Genomic DNA, 23,295 nt, shown 5'->3' with positions numbered 1-23,295 from the left:
CGCCCTCACCGGATCATAACCACATCTACAGTTACCTCTTCCTCCTCCTCTTCCCCCCACCACACTCATTCATCCTTCCAACCACAGCTGTATTTGTCAGATCTGTGTCCCTCTGACAGCTGTTACCCCCCATACCCACCCTCATCCACATTCCACTGAGGAGGAGTGATTGAGGAGGGTGCAAAATACTTCCAACTAGAGCTCTGTGCAACCCCCCCACCCCCAGCCCACCCTCCATGTCAGTATGATTTACAGTAGTCACAAGGTAGCTTAGCGGAGAGCTGGGAGTGTGGCTATGTGAGTCTGTTTGTTGTGTGAGTGTGTGCAGCACCCCATGTTTTGTGCTGTCTCATTGCTGTTGGCCTTTTGTAATTTTCCAGCAGTTTAATAGCAACTATTAATACACGGGGCTGTAATTGGTTGGCAGGAAGGAAACGGCAACTGCCCACCGATAGCTCTACTATTTGTTGTCATGGGCACCATGTGTTTTGTTATGTGCACCAAGAGGGAAACCTGACTATTCAGAGCTGCAGTCTCTCTCTCTCTCTCTCTCTCTCTCTCTCTCTCTCTCTCTCTCTCTCTCTCTCTCTCTCTCTCTCCTTCTCTCTCTCTCTCTCTCTCTCTCTCTCTCTTTCTGTCTCTCTCTCTCTCACACACACACACACACACACCCCTGCAACAGGAGATTCCTGCCCTTCATAGTATCTGTCAGGGGTCAGATGATCACATTTGAGCCCTTGTCAGGTGACTAAAAATGCAAGTGACATTTTCATTTATATCCTAGTGATGCTTTCACTTGTGTGTGTTTTGTGTGTGTGAGTGCGTGCGCGAGTATTTCTGAGACAGTGTGGTGAATATTCTGTAAAGCAGTAGAATTCATTTTGTTAGGGAGATAAACACCACTGAGACCCTATGACTTTACCCTTAATCAGTTAATGTAGCTCATTGCATTAATTATTTGCTCATGTTATATTTGGGAACTGGTCACATGGGTCTCTCACACACACACACACACACACACACATACAAACACACACATTGACAAAATTAAAAATATGAAGACACACTTATTCCTGAACATATCATCTTGGTAACGACCACATTCAAATTTACTGTACATTCCATCATGTAAATGAATGTGTGCATGTTCCTGTGTGTGTGTGTGTGTGTGTCTTTTTTTTTATTTCTTTGTATGACTAATGGTTTAATTCATGCCCAAGCTTACACACATACATACACACATTCTTACCACTTTTTAGACTGCTCCTCCAGGCATGCAGTTTGAGAGTTTGTTTGACAGTAGCAAACACTGATTGATTAGACAGCCATGTTATAATGGTCTCATGTTCATAGCTCTAGTGTTGTTGGCTTGCTGCTGTTTCCGTTAAAGGATCTGGTCAAACTTAAACAAATATTACCAATGTTACCTTCTGATGAAGGTGCATGATTATACTCACTACTAAAGAGGGTCTGCCACAGATGCATTTTTTGATGACAGCCGTGGAGTGGTCTCTTCCAAGATGACCCTGCCAGTTGAACACACCACACAGTTGTTTGGCCATCCTGGTAGTGGTAACTGACATTCGCCCTGATATAATTCAGTGTAAACCAAAATTATATTTGTAGGAGATACCAATTTCCACAACAACATAGTGATATGAGACTTCATGCAAAAGTATGATGCTTGCTCTCTAGGAAATGAGTGGGTCAGAATCATGTTAGTGGAAAAGCACTCTGCATAATCATAGAACCCTTGTCTGTCAGCATTGCAGTCAACAGAATCAAAGCCCTGTTGGTAAGAGCATCAATAGACATTAAATTACATAAATCTAAAATGTGCGGTCTGGGTAATTGGAAGGAACAATCGATTCATCTACAGTGACTTTCAAATTGAGATCTCTGTTCATATCTAAGTACAAATTTAGATTTGTGTCAGCTATTTACAAATCAGCAGTATGTTATCACATTGATAACATTAACACTGTTATATAGCAATAGGACAGGCCATGGGGGGAAAACATCCTATTTTCAGTGTGTTGGAAATTAATTTACATAGTATAAGTTGTTGTTTTCTGTTCTGATAGTAGATAGTAACATTATCAGTGGTTTCAGTAGAGACTCTGGAGCTTCACACTGGAATACTGAGTGTTGCCCTTGGTGGTGTGTTCATTAATATCCGAAGAGTCAGATCCTAGAAAGCAGAAAGAGGGTGGCAAAGGCCAGAGTCTGGTGCCAAGGGCAGAAGACTGTCCAAGTTAGTTAAAGAGAGGAAGAGAAAGAGATACACTCCCTGTCTGCCAAATCCACAGTCAAACCATTGTACAGATTTTATGAATGATGTATATAAACACTTTCTAGACAGATAACCAGTGTTTAGACAGTGTGACTTTGTGAACACACAAGCTTTTTTTTGTATGTTTAGAACATAAAATCTGTTTTGGAATTGCAGAGGGAATGCAGAAGATCTATCTATCTGTGTGTGTGTGTGTGTGTGTGTGTGTGTGTGTGTGAGAGCTGTTTCCATGTCCACACAATTAAAGGACAGACTTCTCCTCTAATCTATCCAAATTTTTAATCCTTGTTGAGTGATATTACTCTTTAATCTGCATGCATTTACATTATTTCATCTAACATTCACCCCCTCTGATACTCGGACCTATAAAACAACACCAAATAAACTTGCCCATTTATTACCACGTGTGATTATAACAAAGGTCAGCGGTCATCAGGGCGCAATATTAATTGCTGCTGGACGGAGCTCAACAGCGTTCCTCCTGCCAGGAAGCTCTACAAACTGCCAGGGATCACTGTGTTGGGCTGAACGTCCATTAGCTAAATGAAGCTTTCACTTACAGCTCAGAGGAGAAGGAGATTTAGATCAGTTTGTGTGACAGAGTGTGTATATGTGTGAGTCCGTTGTGGGTTTTTGCTTGTCTCTCCTGGAATACATAATGGCTGAAATGTGATTGAAACGCTCTAATAAGATTGCGTGATTCTTGCTGTGTCAGTGAGTCCACCATTTCAGAACTGAAGGCTAAAGCTGAAACTAAACTTATTGTGTGCTCAAACCACAGGAAAGAGCATCTAGTTTCACATTTGAAAAGTTGTTTTGTCCGGCCTGCTGACTGAGTAATATGGTTAATAATTTACTGAAGTGAAGACATTAGAAGCGTCTGCCATGTGATCTGACAAACCTGATGAACATCTCTCCATAGTGGAGCATGACAAGCATCTCCAGCTCAGCCTGATGACTGATGATGATGGTAATGATTGTAATAATGATGATTTCTACGGTAGTACTGAGAGGATTAGCCAGTTAATCTATCAGTTGATCAACAGAACACCTTAACAACAATTTTGATTATTGGCTAAGCTTTATGTCATTTAACGAGCAACAATTTTGTGGTTGCAGATTTCATTTAAATGTGACAATTTACCACTTTTTTTTTTTTTTTTTACCCCTTTTGATTTCCCTGTAAATTGATTTTCTTCTGTTGGTCAATGAAGCTATTTGAAAATTTAATTTAATGACAATTTAATGACATTTTATAGACGACACAATTATTCAATTGTAAAGAAAATGCAGTTTACAAAAGGAGATGGAATTCATGTGATTTGTGTATCAGGGCATCATTAAGTCCTTTAACTTTGTTGCTATATGATTTATATGACTATATGAATTACAGTGAATAATTGAGTTCTGGGAAATTGTAATGACCATTTTTCATAATGCTCTGACGGTTACTCTGTCTAAATGTTACATTTATTCATTTAAATTAATGTGTGTGTGCTATGCCAGATGAAACTGCGACCAAAATGAAAGTATTTAACTTTGAGTTCACTATTCTAGTGTTTTTATTCTGAGGGCAAGAATAAGATGTGTTAAAGTAGTTGTTCAGATGGCTTCTTGCTGACTCAGACTTGTTCAGGAAAACTGAAGCATGAATTGTGCTACAGGAAGTTAGCTTTCTATTGGAGGCCTATTATCGCTTTTCAAAAGGGGGAATACAAGTCTTCTTATTTAAAGACATCCACACCTTTTTAAGTATTTCATTGCAGGACGTGCTGGTAGCCCTCAATTTTACCTTTTAAAGCCTCGTCATATATCTTCAATGCAGTCACTTGACTAGACACTCACAGACTTTGGCCTCTGAGGAATGCCCTCTTTTTTCTTTTTGAAAGGTTGACATTTTCACGAGCTTCTAAATATGAGTATCCATGATTGTGTGTGTGTGTGTTTGAGTCCTACATACCCTCTATGACAGTGTAGAAACATGACACCCCTTTGGCTGTTTGGCATTTGAAAAAGAGAGAGAGGCAGAGAGGGAGAGTGTGTGTGAGTGTGTGCATGTGTGTTGTACGTGCATGACGGAAGGAAAGGGGCAATGATACAAGGTGATAGCAACATAACAGCTCCTCTTTGACATCAGTGCCAGGAGAGATCTTGAGAGTCAGGAGGCACAGTTCTTCTCTGTAACCCATCTGATAGAGCCTGCAGGGGGGAAAGAAAGCAGACAGACCCAGAAGCTTGGATCTAAACCAGGGGGGTAGTGGAAGGAGGCGGAGGACCGCTGTTGATGGTTGGAGCTAATCACTTCTAAATCTTGGAGCCCTATTTAAGAAGGCAAAAGATAGAAAAGAGCAAAACAAGACCTCGCAGAAGGCACAGAAAGGAAAGAAGACAGAGAGATTGACACTTGGTTTGAGAAAAGGAGCAGGGGAGCTGAAGGATAAGAGCGAGATCACGGTTTAAAATATTTTTTTTTGTTTAAACGTTTCCGAGAGAAACGGCGCAGAATGGAAGAGGAGGAGGATGAGGTGAATCATTCGTCTGTGTTTATGTACATGTCCGTCTCAGAGGAAATTTTTTCGTGCATGTGTTTTGTAAATGTACATCAGATGTATTGGAATTGCGTGTCGGTATGAAATATTTACTCTCCACTCTCCTCTTGTGGTGCTGCTAACCTGTAGCTCCGGCTGATGAATCAGAGGCCTTTGATGTAATGCTCACACCAAACCTGCCTGAGGGAAATGTTTTCTCTGACTGATACTGTACTTTTCATTCTTGAGCTGCTGTTTGATCTCCCAAAACATTTCTAGAAATAAGCATCTCTCGTTTTCTTTTCTTTCTTTCTCTTTTGTTTGTTCTTCTCTTATTAGACTTACTGTGAGAATGTGTTTTAAAAACATGTAAATCAATTTGAATGTTGATGTTCTAATGTAATATTGACCACTGGCCTAAATGTCAATAAGAGGAACACAATAAAATCTGTACAGTATTGTGTAATTTAGTATAACATCACATTATTGCCTCATAACAGTATGAAGCATCAAGACTTAAGAAACTTAATATCACACCATAGGCTTCACCAGGGTAGTATGCATTTACTGCAGGAATAATGTGTTTCAGTGCACTGGAGTGTGCAGTTGTTGATGTTAATGTGTCCACTCCCTGTATATTCTGCCTCATATGATGTAATGCACATACTTTATCTATTGCCAGAGCTCTATGGTATTGGGCTTAATGCTTGTGATGTAGTTGCACGAGGATCACTCAGATATAAGAATCACTTTACCACATTTGCTTTCTTGATGCTACATGTTAATGCTACTTTCTTTTTGTTTCCTCTCTAGAATGGTTTGAATGCACTACACCTGGCAGCCAAGGAGGGACACAAGGATTTAGTGGAGGAACTGTTGGAGAGAGGTGCACCGGTTGACTCTGCCACCAAGGTACGTACACATATTCATATTATGTTAGATGTTGGATCATGTTTCTATCAAGTATGTAGTCATGAAGATACTATAATGTGATCTTTACATGGGGGCAGACATGGAAAAAAGAAGAAAGGAGGGAGTGTGGACAGTGACAGCTGGGAGTGACAGTGACGGAAAGATAAAGAGGGAGGTGATAGGGAGGAATGGACATGAATGCAAGTGATATATAGTAGTATATCGGTTTTAGAGTATTTCTAACTCACTATGAAACTTGATTCACAAGAGTGCTGGTGGATATGAGGGTGATTTAAGGGGGAGAAAGTCACGTGTTATATACTTTTTATATTCACAATAAACAAGTGTTCACCAACAAATCCGTCGAGAATGTCTTACACCTGTTTGTCGATTCTTTATTTTGGACTGCTTCCTTTTTTAAATTATTGACAGTATAACAAAACTTAAAATCAGTTTCTTCAAATCAAAAAAGAGTTTGCATTTCTTGAAATATCTTGCCTAGATATTCTACCTTTTCTGGAGAGAAGAGAGAGGGATGACAGCGAGTGTAGGCTTGGCTACTTGGCAAGCTGTTAGTTATGTGACTCTGTGGATTCCTAATGTGTTGGGTTTAACAGCTAGCAACAGTAAACAGCCGGCAAGGAATCTGTCACCCTGCTGCTCATGTCCTTGGATTGAAATGAATCTGGCCTTTGATATTAATCAGTGGCCTTCATGTAATGGAAATAAAAACAGATGCAACGTCAAAACATTTGTTTATTATCAGTTTGCATCATTTGATTTTCAGAGAGTAGATATTAAAATCAGAGCTTTCTGTGTCCATCACACCTTTTATACTTCCCGTTTAACCAGCTCTGATTTTTAAGGTGTTTATATACCCACACAGGATGCTCACTTGGCTGGTGCCCGTAAGCCTTGTTTGTCTTTGCAGAAAGGAAACACTGCCCTCCATATTGCCTCATTGGCTGGACAAAAAGAAGTGGTCAAACTACTGGTGAAGAGAGGAGCAGACGTCAACTCTCAGTCCCAGGTGAGAAGACTGTTAGATAATGCATTAAAACGTGTGTAACACCAACACCATGAATATGATCTTACATTATACTGCATGTGTGTGCATGTATGAACTGTATGTGTTTGCCTCCACAGAATGGCTTCACTCCACTTTACATGGCAGCCCAAGAGAGCCACTTGGAGGTGGTGCGATACCTTCTAGAGAATGAAGGAAACCAAAGTATTGCAACAGAGGTGTGTAAGCTACCTCTACGTGTGTTGAATAGAGCGGATTCTAAAGCTAAACACTTGACATACGAATATCCCTATTTTCATTTCCTTTGCTCTAAATTGATCGTAGTCATTCACACTGAAATGTTTCTTTTATTTTCAGGATGGCTTCACTCCACTGGCCATCGCTCTCCAACAGGGCCACAACTCAGTGGTCTCCCTGCTGCTGGAGCATGACACCAAGGGTAAGGTTCGCCTCCCAGCCCTGCACATCGCAGCCCGCAAAGACGACACAAAGTCTGCCGCACTGCTGCTCCAGAATGACCACAACGCTGACGTCCAGTCTAAGGTGAGGGATGGCGACAGGGAGGAATTGATGTATGGAGGAGAAGGGTAGAGGTGAAGTGCCAGATGGGAGTGGAGTGATAGAGCGAGAATATGAAGAAAGAGGAGGGGAGAGTGTAAGTACAAAATTGAGGAGGAATTTAGGGAAGAGGTTCCAGGAAGTGTCTCATAATGCATCTGACTGAAGAGATAATTTATCATGTTGGCAGTTTTATTAATTTTATCGATTATCTCGCGTGTCCATTTAGGAATCCAATAATTTTAATGGACAGAATGCTTTGTTGTTTTCTTCCTTGTCTTTGCCGTTTTGTTCTCTATTTGTGCTACCTTGTAAACTTACCCTGTGTTTTATGTGAATGTTGTGATAAGCCCTTTCCCTAACAGCCCTACACCCTATTCCCCCTTTCTCTCTCTATGCATCCTAACCAGATGATGGTCAATAGAACTACGGAGGTATACAGACTCCCTTTTGTCACTTTTGGCCATCTCCTTCAGCTCTTTTGTCCTGATCTTTCCATAATTTAACAAGAACTTGTGAAGTCCTGCATGTCAGAACACACTCCTGCATGGCAGACAGCAAAAGACATTGTGTCGTATTAATCAAGAGAATGTTAGTTTATTGGATTTTAATTATGGACTTGACTTCGCTTTACTTTTCTTTATTTCTTTTTTATATTTGAATTGATAGATCAATCTTTGAAATATATTAGCGTGAAGAACCTGACAGTTTCACTAGACAATTAAATGAAATTTCACACCTTTGTTTATTGCTTTTTCTGTGCATAACTTACAGCATGCATACTTTTTAGCACGTTGATAGCATTGTTTTTCCTCTCTTCAACACGTTGCTGATCTTTAAGTTAACTCTGTTTCTTAATTAAATTGCACCATGTCTATCAGAATGGGAAGGTAAGGAGTGAACCCACCTATAACTGTGTACTGTAGATATTTATATATATGTAGCTTATATATAAATGTCCATTTGTGCGTCCAGGCAGACACACATAATGTGTAGTTGCTTTGTATCTTTCAGTTTTGGTTGTTTATGTCCTTTGTGTTGAACATTTAGTATCCAAAACCACACTGCTGTGATTTTTTTTTTTTTCACCATTTTTTTTTTCCAGCAAGCATGGAAGAGTTGCAGTGTTTTTGCATGCATTATGTATTACATGTGCTATTTTGGGGGCATGCTCATTTTTTATGTTTCTCACACAGATTTGTCTGGTTTCCTTTTTCAGCATGCTGCCTCATCGTAATACTGCTCCTCTAGAGACAGGCTTCTGTCATGTATCTATTTTCTGCAGAGCTTTCTTTCTTTCTTTCTTTTGCCATTTTGGTTTTCTTATGCAAGTATTTTTTTCTTACCTGCCATTCTTCTGTTTCTTCCTCTTTTCTGTCCTTCAACTTTCTTCCTTTTCTCTCTCACTTTGTCCTTCCCTCCTCTCTCTCTCCACTTGTCTGTCTCACACAGAGTGGGTTCACTCCTCTGCACATCGCAGCTCACTACGGTAACGTGAATGTCTCCACCCTGTTGCTGAACAGAGGAGCTGCTGTGGACTTCACAGCCAGGGTAGCGCTCCATTTCCGCTTCTTAGCAAATCAAGACAAATTCTCTACTGCTGTCTATTAATACTTGTTTTTACTTGAAGCTTGCAGAATAGTGTATTTACTATTTACCATAATTAACTTTCCCTTTTAATCTTAACCTTTATTAACTGCTCTTCCCCCTATCCTGTCAAAGATTAGATTTGTTCTTATTTCCTGTTTCACTGCTGTTAGTTTCAGTGTAATAGAACTTTCTATGTGATGTGGGGTTGGAATGGGATTTGAATGATGTTAGCTGCCATCACATGAGTTATATTTTTGTGGTGTATTTTAAACTGTATTTGTGGTAAAGTTTCCTTTGCTTTCTTTCATTGCCCTCCTTGTTAGAATGGGATAACACCTCTCCATGTGGCCTCCAAGAGAGGCAACACCAACATGGTGGCCCTGCTGTTGGACCGAGGAGCTCAGATAGATGCTAAAACCAGGGTAAGACTCTTATTCAAAGCTTGGACTGAATATACCAACCACTCGCCAATGACCTCTTTTGTTAGAACAGACATACTGGATTAATGTTTACACTTATGTGTGTATTTATGTATGTATTAATATATGTGTATTCTTTTTCCGTGCATATGTGATTGTCCCACAGGATGGGCTTACCCCCCTGCATTGTGCAGCCAGAAGTGGACATGATCTTGCAGTGGAAATTCTGCTGGAGAGAGGAGCTCCCCTTTTAGCCAGAACAAAGGTAGTGTAAGACTGTGCCATTACTAGTTTGGCATAGCCCAGAATTTCTTTTCATCACCAAATGACTGTCTTGAGTTTTTATGGGTCCGTGCCAGCATTAGCCGAGGTATTAGGTTGTCCATCTGTTCCATTCTCATGAATGGGATATCTCAGAAATGCCTTGAAGGTATTTCTCAAGGATGAACTGATTAGAATTTATTGGTCAAAGGTCACTGTGACATCACAAAACCTGTTTTTGGTTATAAATCTGATATATATATATATATATATATATATAAGATATATAATATACATGATATATAAGTTCTTATATATATATAAGAACTGATATGATTATGATAGATAGAATAGAATTATATGATGGAGTAATGACATTTATATCCAAAAGGTCAAAGACCATCTTAAAGGTGATGTCTTAAAGGACATAATCTACATTCAACACCATAGCTCAGGAACAGAAGGGGAGATTGTGTCCATATTTCACATTTGGTCGGATACTGAATCAGGGACACTAATCTTGTGTATCCGCCTTTAATCTGTGGTGATTTTATAGATCATCTGTGCTGCCGGGTTGAACACATGTGTGAAGCAGCCACGTTTTAGAATTGGTTGCTTCTTTGTAGAAGTTTGAAAGCTAGTCTAATAATAATATTTATTGCTTTATGTACTTTCAAAATCAGCTTTATCGGTCAAGCGTGTGAACGCCTGGAAGGATTTTGACTCTCCTTTTTGTTTTGCTCAACAACAAAGCTTAATCAAATCAAATCAATTTTATTCATAAATCCCTGTATCACAAATCAAAAATTTGCCTCAAGGGGCTTTACAATCTGTACAGAATACTACATTTTCTATCCTTAGACCCTTGACGGGAGTATTGCACTTGGAACACAATACATTGTACCTGCGTTTCTTTCCCCTCCTTTCTTTCCTCTCTTGCCATCTTTTTCTTTAATGTACTGCTTTCTGTCAATGTATCGTCACTTTCGTCCTCACACAGAACGGACTATCCCCCCTGCACATGTCAGCCCAGGGAGACCACATAGACTGTGTTAAATTCCTGCTGCAGCACAAGGCGCCTGTTGATGATGTCACACTGGACTACCTCACAGCGCTGCATGTCGCAGCTCACTGTGGCCACTACAGAGTCACCAAGCTTCTGTTGGACAAGAAGGCCAATCCCAATACTAGAGCACTGGTAGGGATTCACAGCAGGAAATAACAACAGTACATATACAAAAATAAGGCTTAGCATAACTTGTATACATGCAGTTATACACATGCACATGTCCAGACAGAGAGTGAGCAGAATGAGAAGGGATTGAGTGCATTTGATTTCTACAGTACCTGTCAAATTAAATGAATTGTAGGAAACCATTTTATTCAGTAACACATGATAGATAGATAGATAGATAGATAGATAGATAGATAGGTAGGTAGGTAGATAGATAGGTAGATCGATAGATAGAAATACTTTTAGCCAACCATTGATAAGCTGACATATAGTAAACTGTACATTTTGTGATTATTTAACAATATACAATACAATACACTTTATATTTCAACATTATTTAATTGTAATTGTAATGCCAAAGTACCTGTAAGAATCAGAAATTGGGCTAGTAATAAACTAAAGCTACATTGTCTCCTCAAGATATATGTAAGTGTAGTTTTTATCAGTTTATCTCTCTTCCACTCTCTATCAGAACGGCTTCACTCCTCTCCATATCGCTTGTAAGAAGAACAGGGTGAAAGTGATGGAGCTGTTGGTCAAATATGGAGCCGCCATTCAGGCCATTACTGAGGTGAGACACTTTGTGGAAATGCCTCAGAATAGCATCTCTGAATCCACTTTCCTGTACGGGATCGCTCATCTTCCTGCCTCTCTCTCATTGTGTCTTTTTCTAGTCTGGTCTGACTCCCATCCATGTAGCTGCCTTCATGGGCCACCTCAACATTGTTCTACTTCTGCTACAGAATGGAGCATCTCCTGACATCCGTAATATTGTGAGTACCGACAAATAATTTGCACAGCTCTCTGGTGCCAGTAGTCAGAAATACATATGGTGTTTTTTCAGCCATCGGTTTTCCTAATGAAACTATCTAGCAGGTATTCTCAGGATCCTTGGTGTTTCATTCAGCGCAGCATCTCAATTCTCTTAAATATTCTGTCTTTGCATATCAGCGTGGTGAGACAGCTCTCCACATGGCAGCACGAGCAGGTCAGATGGAAGTGGTTCGCTGTTTGCTGAGAAATGGAGCGTTGGTGGATGCCATGGCCAGGGTGAGTCAGCTGTCACATCATCAGAGTTTCTGTTTCCATCTGTTTATCATAAAGAATCATATTTCATCCACTGGATTACATACACATACTTGTGGGTAATGTCGCCTGCCTCAGCTCTGGCTACTGCGTGGCTATTCTTTCTAATTTCATTGCCTCTTCTTGTCTCTCTGCTTCTTTATTACATATTACCTCTCTGATCAAATTTGAATTACTTCATCCCCCAACCTCAGGAGGACCAGACTCCCCTCCACATTTCGTCCCGTTTGGGGAAAACTGATATTGTCCAGTTACTGCTGCAGCACATGGCTCATCCAGATGCTGCCACCACCAACGGCTACACTCCCCTCCACATTTCAGCCAGGGAGGGCCAGGTAGAAACTGCTGCTGTGCTGCTGGAGGCCGGAGCCTCACACTCACTGGCCACAAAGGTAAGCAGAGGATAGAACATGATGCACATGGACAGAGACAGAGAAATATCTAATCAAACAAACAGATCCAACATTCTTGTTTAGGCAAAACAAATGTTCAGTTGATCATTAACAGTATTGAGGTTTGAAACAAACTTTCCCTTTTTCCCTCTATAGAAAGGATTCACTCCATTACATGTAGCAGCTAAGTATGGAAGCCTCGATGTAGCAAAACTTCTCCTGCAACGCAAAGCTCTCACTGATGATGCTGGCAAGGTGAACTGAAAATCTGGATTATTTGCACACATTATTTAAATAGAACATATAGAGCAAAATTCAGTGAAAAGGTCTAAGTTTATTCATGTCAGTGAGATGTACTGTGTCTTTTTATACCTGACAATTATTATTTAATTAATTAATTAATTAATTAGTCTCTGAAATATTTTTCTTTTCTACATTATAAAGTAGAATGTTACTGTTGTAAAAAAAAAAATACAACAAAAGCATGAAAGTGCACTGTTCCATAGCAGAAATTTAAATCCTTTAATTAAACGCTTCCTCTTTCAGAATGGCCTAACTCCGCTACATGTGGCAGCTCATTATGACAACCAAGAAGTAGCTCTGTTGCTGCTGGATAAAGGAGCATCACCCCATGCAACTGCAAAGGTTAGACTTTTAGTTAGTATTTTAAAGGAGAAAACTACCCTAACACTATGGTTTATACGTGATGCACTCTGCTGTAGCAGTTACTTTGCGATCAAGCACTGCACTTTACTTCTCCTATAGCTCATCGCAAGATTTTAAACCTTATTGTGATCTGTTAGTTGTGATGAGATACCAAGATCTTGAGAGTGATGCTAAGAACTACTTTGGTTTTTTAAAACTTGTTATATTGATGTTTCAGATTTTAGCATACATCTGAACATAGATGCTCAAACCTTCCTTCCTTTCCAGAATGGCTACACTCCTCTCCACATTGCAGCCAAAAAGAACCAGGCGAACATTGCGCTAGCACTGCTGCAGTATGGAGCAGAGACAAATATTCTGACCAAGCAGGGGGTCAGCCCTCTACACCTGGCAGCCCAGGAAGGACACGCTGAGATGGCCAGCCTGCTGCTGGGCAAAGGAGCTCACGTTAACGCAGCCACCAAGGTCACATACAAACGCTGACACATTCTTATATTTCTTGCCTTTATAGACATTAGATACTACATCTATTACTAAAAGTGCAGGTCCATTAGTTCTCACACTTTAAGGAATCTGCAAGATTATGGACATAAAAAAGAAATGTTATGTCTTTAATCTTGCAGCTATTTAGAATATGCAACAGGGATTGAGTTATAGTTTATAGTTATTTTTACTGTATGTATCATTTACAAATGAATTGTTTAACCTATAAGCAGTTACACGTACAGACACACAAGGCAATAGCAATGGCAATTTTTATGGCAAATTTCATTACAGGTAAACTCAGAGTACTTTACATTAAAAGGCAAAAATTACAAAAGTTTAACATGAGCATGAGCAACAAACTTAAGTAGAATACAGAAACACATATCAATAATCCTCTTTACACCCAACATCAACAAACTGCAACTATAAAAGCACAGACAGACATACACACACACACATACAGTGATCACCCGCAAGCCTGTGAGAACAGGAAAGTTTTGAGTTTGTTTTTAAAAATGACACTAGGAGAAAACTTTTGTTTTGTATGTTGCAGAGCGGACTGACTTCCCTGCACCTCGCAGCCCAAGAAGACAGGGTCAGTGCAGCAGAAGTACTGGCCAAACGTGATGCCAATTTGGATCAGCAAACTAAGGTACATCACATACATACAAACAAATCTACACACAAACACACTAAAAGACATACACAAAAAAGTTTGGTCTCTAATCATGCCATTTCATGGAAACTGAGGCTCCATTCAAGACATTTTTTTAATTTCTGTGCTAACACCCTAGAGCATCACGAAAATATACATGCTAACAAATGAATGGGAATCCCCCAGGTGTAATATGTAGCTTATTGTGTATGCATTCACTGTAGAATGTGTTCTTTACTAGCTGTTTTTAAACTTGAAATCTCTCCCATCCAGTAAATCACAAATAGACACACACATAAGCACATACATGCAATTCCAGCATAGCTGCCACCTGCTGGCTTTGGGAAGCATGGCATTGTCTACATCATAACACCATTCAGAGGGGTTTGTATCTACAAATCAGGCACATTTGGAAATAACTGTTATTTTGTCTATCATCTCCTCATCCTCTCTACTATTCAGCTCGGCTATACTCCCCTGATAGTGGCCTGTCACTATGGAAATGCCAAGATGGTAAACTTCCTTCTACAGCAGGGTGCCAGTGTCAACGCCAAAACCAAGGTAGAAATCAAACTTGAAAAGTAGAAACTCTGATCAGTCTTAACTTAAGAATGCGCACAAGACATAATGCAGTTGAAGACTCTGTTATTTCTGTTTTTACAGTGATAAAATCTCATCTCTCTTTTCGTTGATAGAATGGATATACACCCCTTCACCAGGCAGCGCAACAAGGGAACACACACATTATCAATGTGCTGCTACAACACGGCGCCAGACCTAATGCTACTACAGTGGTGAGAAAAAAACATTTACTCTCCTCTTATTAATAACCAATGTTTGTATAAAGTAAATGAATATCGACACTTTAATGTCACATGAACACTATCTCTGTGTTTCTCTTAGAATGGAAACACGGCTCTGTCTATTGCCAGACGTCTAGGTTACATCTCTGTAGTGGACACACTGAAAGTCGTCACTGAGGAGGTCATCACTACCTCAACGGTACGTCTGTGATACTTTTGGTTTCAAGTTTTGTCCCAAATCCCCTAAAAAACCCAATTAACTTTTCTCTATTCTGGTTGTTTTTTTCCATGACTGTGATGGGTCACATCAGACGGTCACAGAGAAACACAAGCTCAATGTCCCTGAGACCATGACTGAGATCCTTGATGTGTCTGATGAAGAAGGTGAGTTACTTTAGAGAGAGAGAAAAAAAGCAAAGCATTTTTTTTACTGATCCATCACAAGCTCTGTGCTTTATAGACAAAGGTGTTAAGGTTACTGCTATCATGAAATCAGAATTGATCTTGGATAAAACTTTATCTCTCTGTCTGTTTGTACAGTAGTCATAAAGAGCTTTGTATTGTGGGTGGTGTAGTTTTGCAGCTCTGGTTCCTAAAGCTGTCTTTTTATAGCTTTGAGGGTGGAAGATGAACCCCTATTTGAGATGTCTGTGGAGCTTGAAGGTAATGCTTAATCTGTGTGCCCTGCTCTGCCAGCTTGGTCTGGACCACATTTGTGTTTTCGTAACTAGTCGGTGCATATTGCTAGTGTGCAGTAATGCATTGACCTTTTACTAAAGCAATGAATTTTGAGAATTTGTCTCTAGCCTTTACTATCAAATTTGCAAGCTCCAGACTGTCTGTCTCTTGAGAGTCTACACAGTTAGTGTATTGGAGTTTTGTTATTATGTAGTTGACATGCCTGATTTTACACAAGCAGACCTTGATCTAACACCTTGTTTATATCATATAATCAGAACTACTGTGTGTAAATGCAAAGGTGTAAACTAACAGCAAGACGCGTGAGTAGGTGGATATGATCATAATAGGTGTGATGATTTTGGATGGTTAGAGAATGCACTGATTTAGTAATGCTGATGTACAAAAATGCATTTTCCACAATGCCATCAAGTCTTCAGAACCAGTGACCCGTTTCACAAAATCATTTTGTGAGCTCTGCTCAGATGCAGTGACATGTTTCACAGAAAAAATGTGAGTCTCACATGTCCTTGTATGTGCTGCAAATATGGTGTTTGTTGCAAATCTCACCTAGTTTGCTGCAAATTTGGTGAAGCAGGCCTGAGACTGGAAGTTGTGTTGTGGTTCAAAGAGCTATAATTGTGGCAGTGGGATTGTGGACATGTTTAAATAAACATGTCATAAAAGATCCATTGCTTCCTAGCCAGGTGGACATAAAGCAATTTTAGCTTCTCTTAAAAAAAACAAAACAACATACAACGTCTGAAATGGCACATGTGTTTCCAGGTGAAGACACTATGACGGGTGATGGAGGAGAGTATCTGCGAGCGGAGGATCTCAGAGAGCTGGGGGATGATTCGCTGCCAGGACACTACCTGGATGGCTTCAGCTACATGAGCCACAACCTGGACAGGTCCTAAACAACACTCAAATACTCACACTTCATAAAAAGTCTAATTTTACATCCAGCTTCATAAATGACAGCACATCTGTAAAGCGGGTGATGTGCCATGGTCACCTTTACCTCCTTCCACTGCTGTTGACTGGTGGACATACAAACATACTAACAAATGATAAATACAAAGTCATTGAACATCCAACTTGCTTCTCCAACAGGCCGCAGCACACTCAGAGTTTCCATCAGAGAGATGGAGTTCTCATCGAAGACATGCTTACAAGCCACCAGGTGAGGACAAAGCATACAAAATGTGTTTGTATTTTTGTTGTTTTAGCTACATAAGATAACCTAACTTAAGGTATCCTTAGTTTGAATATTTGCGACTCAAACTGTTCAGCTGATGTTGTTGCTCTGTAGGTGTCAGCACTGTCTAGAGAGCACGAAAAGGACTCGTTCCGTCTGAGCTGGGGTGCTGAGCACCTTGATAACGTGGTGCTGTCCTCCAGTCTGCTTCACTCTGGGTATATACAACTCGCATACACACGCTTACACTGTTACCTGATGTAAAAGTCTTTCATGTGCTTTTGTTCACTGTCAGGTGTGTATGAGTCACCTCTAAATCAATGTCAGATTTTAATTTCCCATAATTTTGCACTCCTTCACATCTGTGCTTTCTACTATCCTTCATTATTTTATCTTTGCTGCTGTGTCTTTTTCTGTCTCTGGTCAGGTTTTTCCTCACTTTTACTCATTCTTTATTCTCTTTTTCTCTTTTTGTTTATCTTCTTGTTGCCTCTTTGTGCACTCTCTTGTCTTGGCTGTGTTTGTGATTGTATGTGTGTATATATTGTTGTATTCTGCTTTTAGCCGTTCCTCTCCGTGCCTAGACCATGACAACAGCAGGTGATACTCTTTATTTTGGCTACTCTTTCTTTCTTCTCTCCTCAGTGCCCCTATTTTTTTCTTCTTATTCACTATTAACTGACCTCCACATCCCCATCCTATTTGTCTGCATGAGTTCTTAATGCATGACTTTACATTTACAAGGTTCACGTTTGTTAACTAGAGGTGGTCCAGCCAAGTTTCTTTATCCTTCGTGGGCATCTTACTCATTTAATTGCTTGAGCATCTGCTGATACATAGCCCCAATACTTTGATTATATTTTTCTACCAAATATGATAGAGGCGTATGTCGAGAATACGTTTTGGTGTTTAAACATTGAACGGTGGGGCCTTTACTACAACTTGGTCCAAATTAAATAGCCCTTAAAAACAAGGCTTTTAGTACTTTACGTTTTTTAACAAATCTCATGAAAATCTCATGAAAGTTATTGCAATGTCTGCTGCTTTGTCTGCATGGAGGCTCAACAGACTTAACATCTGTGCCAGAAATATTGCATTTTCTAACAACTAATCTTGAAAAACAATTTTTTTCGATTTCTTGTCCGACCCCTGTCTTCAGCTTCCTGGTCAGCTTCATGGTAGATGCCAGAGGCGGGGCCATGCGTGGTTGCCGTCACAATGGCCTGCGAATCATTGTTCCGCCAAGAAAGTGTTCTGCTCCCACGCGGGTGACATGCAGGCTGGTGAAGAGGCACCGTCTGGCCTCTATGCCACCTATGGTGGAGGGTGAGGGGCTGGCTGGTCGCATCATAGAAGTGGGACCCACTGGAGCCCAGTTTCTGGGGTAAGCGTGTGTTTGAGTGTGTGCGCAGTATATGTGTGTTCGAGTTTATGTGTGTGTATTTGCTTGTGCGAGTGTGTGTACACAGCTGTCTGGTGTGTTCATATTTTCTTCTTCGCTCCCCCTCTGTGCTGCGTATGGATCAGTAAGCTCCACCTTCCCACAGCTCCGCCCCCTCTAAATGAGGGTGAGAGCCTGGTCAGTCGCATCCTGCAGCTTGGTCCGCCAGGAACCAAGTTCCTCGGGTAGGACCATGGTTGGGGGACACCCTACCATCCTTCAAGTGGTCACATACCCACCTCTATTTTTCCATTGTGTCCACCTGAGATTTTTGAGTTTTCCATGATATGATATATTTTAAAATTGTTTTGTTTTTGTTTGACTTTACCCTTGACCTGTTGCCTTATGGTGTTGAGTTATCCCTGTGCTTTCCCCAGTATATAGTAGCAATCCCCAGACTTGCTCTAGAGAGATTCTGCTCCTGATGTAGAATGGATGTTCTCTTTGTTTTTCATTTTTGTCTGTTTTGCTAGGTATGTAAAGCACCTGATGTATTTAACTCAAATTTAAATTGTGTTCCTTCTTTTTTGGTCTTTTCTTTTTTTTTTTTATTGGGTCATGCATAAATCAAACCAAACTTCTTATTATCTCTATTAAAGCCAGTTTGTGTTTGACTTTACTTTGTAACCTTTTTTTAGGCCTGTGATTGTGGAGATCCCCCATTTTGCAGCTTTGCGGGGCACAGAGAGAGAGCTTGTGATCCTGAGGAGTGAAACAGGCGAGAGCTGGAGAGAACACCACTGTGACTTCACTGAGGAAGAGCTGAACCAGATACTTAACGGCATGGATGAAAGTAAGGGATTTTAATTAGACTGTGATGCTAAAAAAGGGTTGCTGATAGGATGTGATTTCATACATCACAACATTTTTTATGCAATAAGTATAGCACAGAAAATTTAAGACACATTAGATTACATTAGTCCATTTCGAGGCAGGACAGAGATGCCTTTTAGATTATTCTACCTGGGAGAATAATGGGTAGCAGAAAGTAGAGAAAGTAATAAATGAAGGAGAAAAAATAATCTTCAACTGAAACTACATTCTCCAAACTGCACACAATTCACTGCTCATGGTGTATTTACAATATATTGAATATTTTGGCTCTTCACAGAACTTGATTCCCCTGAGGAGCTTGAAAAGAAAAGAATATGCCGCATCATCACCCGAGACTTCCCACAGTATTTTGCGGTGGTGTCACGGATAAAACAGGACAGTCATTTGATTGGACCAGAGGGCGGGGTCCTCAGTAGCACTCTTGTGCCCCAGGTCCAGGCTGTGTTCCCAGAAGGGGCCCTCACCAAGAAGATCAGAGTTGGGCTACAGGTACATGCAGTACGAATAAATACGTAAATACGAGTAACGAATGGAGCATTCAAAGTTGAGGCAACTGCTAAAGTTATGTTGATTACATTTTTTGACCATGTCCCAGGCTCAGCCCGTTGATGTCGATGTAGTGAGAAAGATTCTTGGTAATAAAGCCACATTCAGCTCAATTGTCACATTGGAGCCAAGAAGAAGGAAATTCCACAAACCAATCACCATGACAATCCCTATTCCCAAGAGCTCTAATACTGACGGGCCAAACACAGAGTTCAGTGGGGAGACTCCCACCTTACGCTTGCTTTGCAGCATTACAGGTAAGTATATAGTAACATAATGTTATCTAATGCAATGTAACACATATAAGTGATTTTGGCCGTTTTGGCTTTTTACATTGGTTTGGATTAAGAAAAACTGCCATGACTTTTCTTCTCGAGGAATGCCAAAAAATTAGTGAACAACTGTGAGAGGTTTACTCACAAATAACGGGTTTGTGTTTCAGGTGGAACTACCCCTGCCCAATGGGAGGATATCACCGGCTCCACACCTCTCACTTTTGTTAACCAGTGTGTTTCCTTCACCACAAATGTGTCAGCGAGGTAAATTCTTTTTTTAAATGTGGAGTCAAATGTCCTTCACAAAGAAGTTTGACACTTTAATCTGACATACTCTCATTTAATTGATTTAACATTATACCCTGAGTACCTAGCATACTATGCAACCACCTTGTGATAACTATCAGTAACTGACAAAGAGTCTCTTTTATATTCCTAGGTTTTGGCTGATAGACTGCAGACAGATCCAGGAGTCTGTTAGTTTTGCCTCTCAGCTGTACAGAGAGATTATCTGCGTTCCATACATGGCCAAGTTTGTCATTTTTGCTAAGACACTGGATCCCATTGAGGCCCGTCTACGCTGTTTCTGCATGACAGATGACAAGATGGACAAGACCCTCGAGCAGCAAGAGAACTTCACTGAAGTTGCCCGTAGCCGAGATGTTGAGGTGCAGTGTGGTTATAGGGTATAAATAACAAGAGGGAGAAGTGCAAGAAATGGTTCACCGAAAGGGGATGAGATGAGTCATGAGAGAAGCAATGCCAAATTAATCTGTAGCCACATTGTAGATGTACATTGAAGGACAGAAGCAGATTTTGGACAAAGTGTAATGAAAAGTGAATGGAAATTAAGAGTAAAGTTCTTGAAATAGGTAAAGTGGGTACTGAAGGGACACTAGAAAGAGGTTAATACAGGGCTAGCTTGCCAACTTCTCTTGGCCACAATTGATGTTATTAAAAATTCTGACAATACTGATTTTAGGTAGACCTTAATGGTTTGTCTGAATCATGAAAATGGCTCTCACATCCACACACAGGTGCTGGAGGGAAAGCCTATATTTGCTGACTGCTTTGGAAACCTGGTGCCTCTTACCAAGAGTGGACAGCACCATGTGTTCAGCTTCTTTGCCTTCAAGGAGAACAGACTGGCCCTCTTCATTAAAGTATGACCACTCTTTGGATAAAAATGACATTTCTTTGAGAAATCCAATATATGTAATTAATAGAGTAAACTGTTGTTTAATTAATGGACAGATAAGAGACACAGCACAGGAACCATGTGGTCGCTTGTCCTTCACCAAGGAGCCACGCACGTACCGTAGTCTTACCCACAATGCCATCTGCAACCTAAACATCACTCTCCCAACATACTCAAAGGTTGGTCTAACTATATCTCAGTTTGTATTTATATAATTGTAGTAAATTATTTTAAATTGGTGTAACTGTATTGCTTGCCTTTTCTCTGTGTTATTTGTCTGTGTAGGAATCTGATTCAGACCAGGATGCAGATGATGAGGTAAATAAAGATTATTTGATGCAGTAGTAAAACAAAAGAGATAAATATAGTTATTTGGTTGTAATTATGCCTTTTTTTACATCTTTTTTGCAGAGTGAGAAGAGTGACAAGAAATGTAAGCTGAACTTTGTTGTTTTATTTTTGTGTCTCATGTTAAAGTGTGAAAAGTTTTTAGATTTTGTGATTTTTAATTACACAAACTTTTCAGAAATAGATTAATGCATTTGAGGTATTTTACAATCCATTTTTCAGTAGTCAGTGTTGGCACTGAGGGTGCCAGTATATAATTTCTATATGGTTATATATAGTATTTCTATTTATAATTCATAATTAACATCTATAATTTTACAGTACAACACAGGCTAAAGTCACATCACTTGATTAACATAACGATAACATCTTGATCATAAAGGTTGTATTATGTTATATGAACATCTGTATGTGCTAAGAAATGCACTGACTGATATGTTACTTTCCATTTGGATTAACCCTGCTCTCTTATTTTGCTCTACTAACACTGTGTATAGTGACATGTTTGTTACTGGCAGCTATGCTATGGCTGATGTACTCTGCATCCCCATCACTCCAAACTACACTGACTTTCTCCCACCCTTATCATTTAATTTGCTGTAAAGGCTATTATTTTTTATGCATAATAAATCAAAGTCAAAATGATACTTTTTATTCACATCCACTTGAAATTGCCTTGATTTTCAAGGTATTCATGTTAGAATTTTGTCTTATTTTGAGAATAATGATATTTTGTGGCATTAATACATAAAAAGTATTCATTTTGACTCTTTATTTTCTCTGAGGACAACAGTTTTACCAGTGGCATGATGAAAAATGGTATTTCTTCTGTACAAAAATAATTGACAAACAACATTATCTTGTTTGGTCGTTAAACAGTTCTTTCTGGTTAATTTTTATCATTATCATTCATTTTGTTTGAATTTGGCTTTTTTACTATAAGTACACATTTCTTTTTCATTAGCCAACTTTCTAAGTTGCTTTCATTCATTCTTTGAGTTGCACTATAAATCAAATCTCTAATCATTTTCACATAATTGTTGTCACTTTTTTCTGTTAGTGAACTAATAGTGCTACAAGGTCACAAAACTACTAACTACTATATAAATTACCATATAGCAACATTTACAAATTTTAACTAATAATATTTGATACTATGCAGAATGCACACACTTAAAAAGTGATCATTTTTCATAAATTTGAAATAAATGTAATATATGGTGTAATTTTTTCAAGTGGAGGAATTTAGTATTATACATTGCTTACAAACACTAATTACTGTCAAACTTCCATTATCAATGTCCTGATATTAATTACTTACCACACACCTCTTACTATACATTCTCTATTAATTTCTGTATTTATATAATTTTCTTTTAGTTTATTATGCTCTCTATGTTTTAAAACCTTAATTTGTGGGCAGACATGACTCTTCATGTCAGCAACAATCTTGAGAAGTTCTGTTTGTCTGTTATCCTTCCTTCCTGTCCATTTCTTTCATATGTAAGTTTCTCTGTCCCTTTGGTGCTTTTGTATATTTTTGTATTCAGTATCTGAGTATTTCGTCGAGTTATCGATTAATATTATTCTTGTCCATATTCTACCTGTTCTGTTACTCCTCCTGGCTTTGCTTATGCTGTTGCTGCTGTACTCCCCTCCAAACTCTTCTGGATCACTTTGTCATCTTCTTTTTGGTCTTATTTTCAAGACCCTTTATTCTCTGCCCTGTCATTCTTCTCCTTTCTCTATGAACTGAAGATGGATTTCTGATGGCATTGTCTTGATCACAGTTTTCTGATGTCTCTCTTCCCCACTTCATTTATCCCTTATGTTTTTTTACCCTTTTTGGTTCTGAAACTTTTTA

At 39.5% G+C, this 23,295-nt stretch overlaps 1 protein-coding gene across 1 annotated transcript in view; it reads left to right on the top strand.

Moving 5' to 3' along the window:
- Positions 1 to 23,295, top strand: part of LOC139198782 (ankyrin-2-like) — a 67,157-nt gene that overhangs the window by 4,555 nt on the left and 39,307 nt on the right. Inside the window, exons 3-35 of the mRNA XM_070827724.1 lie at positions 5,635 to 5,733; positions 6,665 to 6,763; positions 6,880 to 6,978; positions 7,118 to 7,303; positions 7,729 to 7,752; positions 8,771 to 8,869; positions 9,232 to 9,330; positions 9,494 to 9,592; positions 10,589 to 10,786; positions 11,295 to 11,393; positions 11,497 to 11,595; positions 11,774 to 11,872; positions 12,103 to 12,300; positions 12,457 to 12,555; positions 12,847 to 12,945; positions 13,234 to 13,431; positions 14,006 to 14,104; positions 14,570 to 14,668; positions 14,803 to 14,901; positions 15,011 to 15,109; positions 15,222 to 15,294; positions 16,375 to 16,501; positions 16,705 to 16,774; positions 16,904 to 17,007; positions 17,354 to 17,389; positions 17,949 to 18,173; positions 18,869 to 19,023; positions 19,342 to 19,553; positions 19,660 to 19,867; positions 20,053 to 20,149; positions 20,325 to 20,553; positions 20,923 to 21,048; positions 21,140 to 21,266. Coding sequence (XP_070683825.1) covers positions 5,635 to 5,733; positions 6,665 to 6,763; positions 6,880 to 6,978; positions 7,118 to 7,303; positions 7,729 to 7,752; positions 8,771 to 8,869; positions 9,232 to 9,330; positions 9,494 to 9,592; positions 10,589 to 10,786; positions 11,295 to 11,393; positions 11,497 to 11,595; positions 11,774 to 11,872; positions 12,103 to 12,300; positions 12,457 to 12,555; positions 12,847 to 12,945; positions 13,234 to 13,431; positions 14,006 to 14,104; positions 14,570 to 14,668; positions 14,803 to 14,901; positions 15,011 to 15,109; positions 15,222 to 15,294; positions 16,375 to 16,501; positions 16,705 to 16,774; positions 16,904 to 17,007; positions 17,354 to 17,389; positions 17,949 to 18,173; positions 18,869 to 19,023; positions 19,342 to 19,553; positions 19,660 to 19,867; positions 20,053 to 20,149; positions 20,325 to 20,553; positions 20,923 to 21,048; positions 21,140 to 21,266 — 4,078 coding nt within the window. The remainder of the gene's footprint in view (positions 1 to 5,634; positions 5,734 to 6,664; positions 6,764 to 6,879; positions 6,979 to 7,117; positions 7,304 to 7,728; positions 7,753 to 8,770; positions 8,870 to 9,231; positions 9,331 to 9,493; positions 9,593 to 10,588; positions 10,787 to 11,294; positions 11,394 to 11,496; positions 11,596 to 11,773; positions 11,873 to 12,102; positions 12,301 to 12,456; positions 12,556 to 12,846; positions 12,946 to 13,233; positions 13,432 to 14,005; positions 14,105 to 14,569; positions 14,669 to 14,802; positions 14,902 to 15,010; positions 15,110 to 15,221; positions 15,295 to 16,374; positions 16,502 to 16,704; positions 16,775 to 16,903; positions 17,008 to 17,353; positions 17,390 to 17,948; positions 18,174 to 18,868; positions 19,024 to 19,341; positions 19,554 to 19,659; positions 19,868 to 20,052; positions 20,150 to 20,324; positions 20,554 to 20,922; positions 21,049 to 21,139; positions 21,267 to 23,295) is intronic.

This window comes from Pempheris klunzingeri, chromosome 3, assembly GCF_042242105.1.
Source record: "Pempheris klunzingeri isolate RE-2024b chromosome 3, fPemKlu1.hap1, whole genome shotgun sequence".
NCBI classification, from domain to species: Eukaryota; Metazoa; Chordata; class Actinopteri; order Acropomatiformes; family Pempheridae; genus Pempheris; species Pempheris klunzingeri.
Note: the sequence above shows the minus strand (reverse complement) of the source record. Positions and strands in the feature narration are given on the sequence as shown.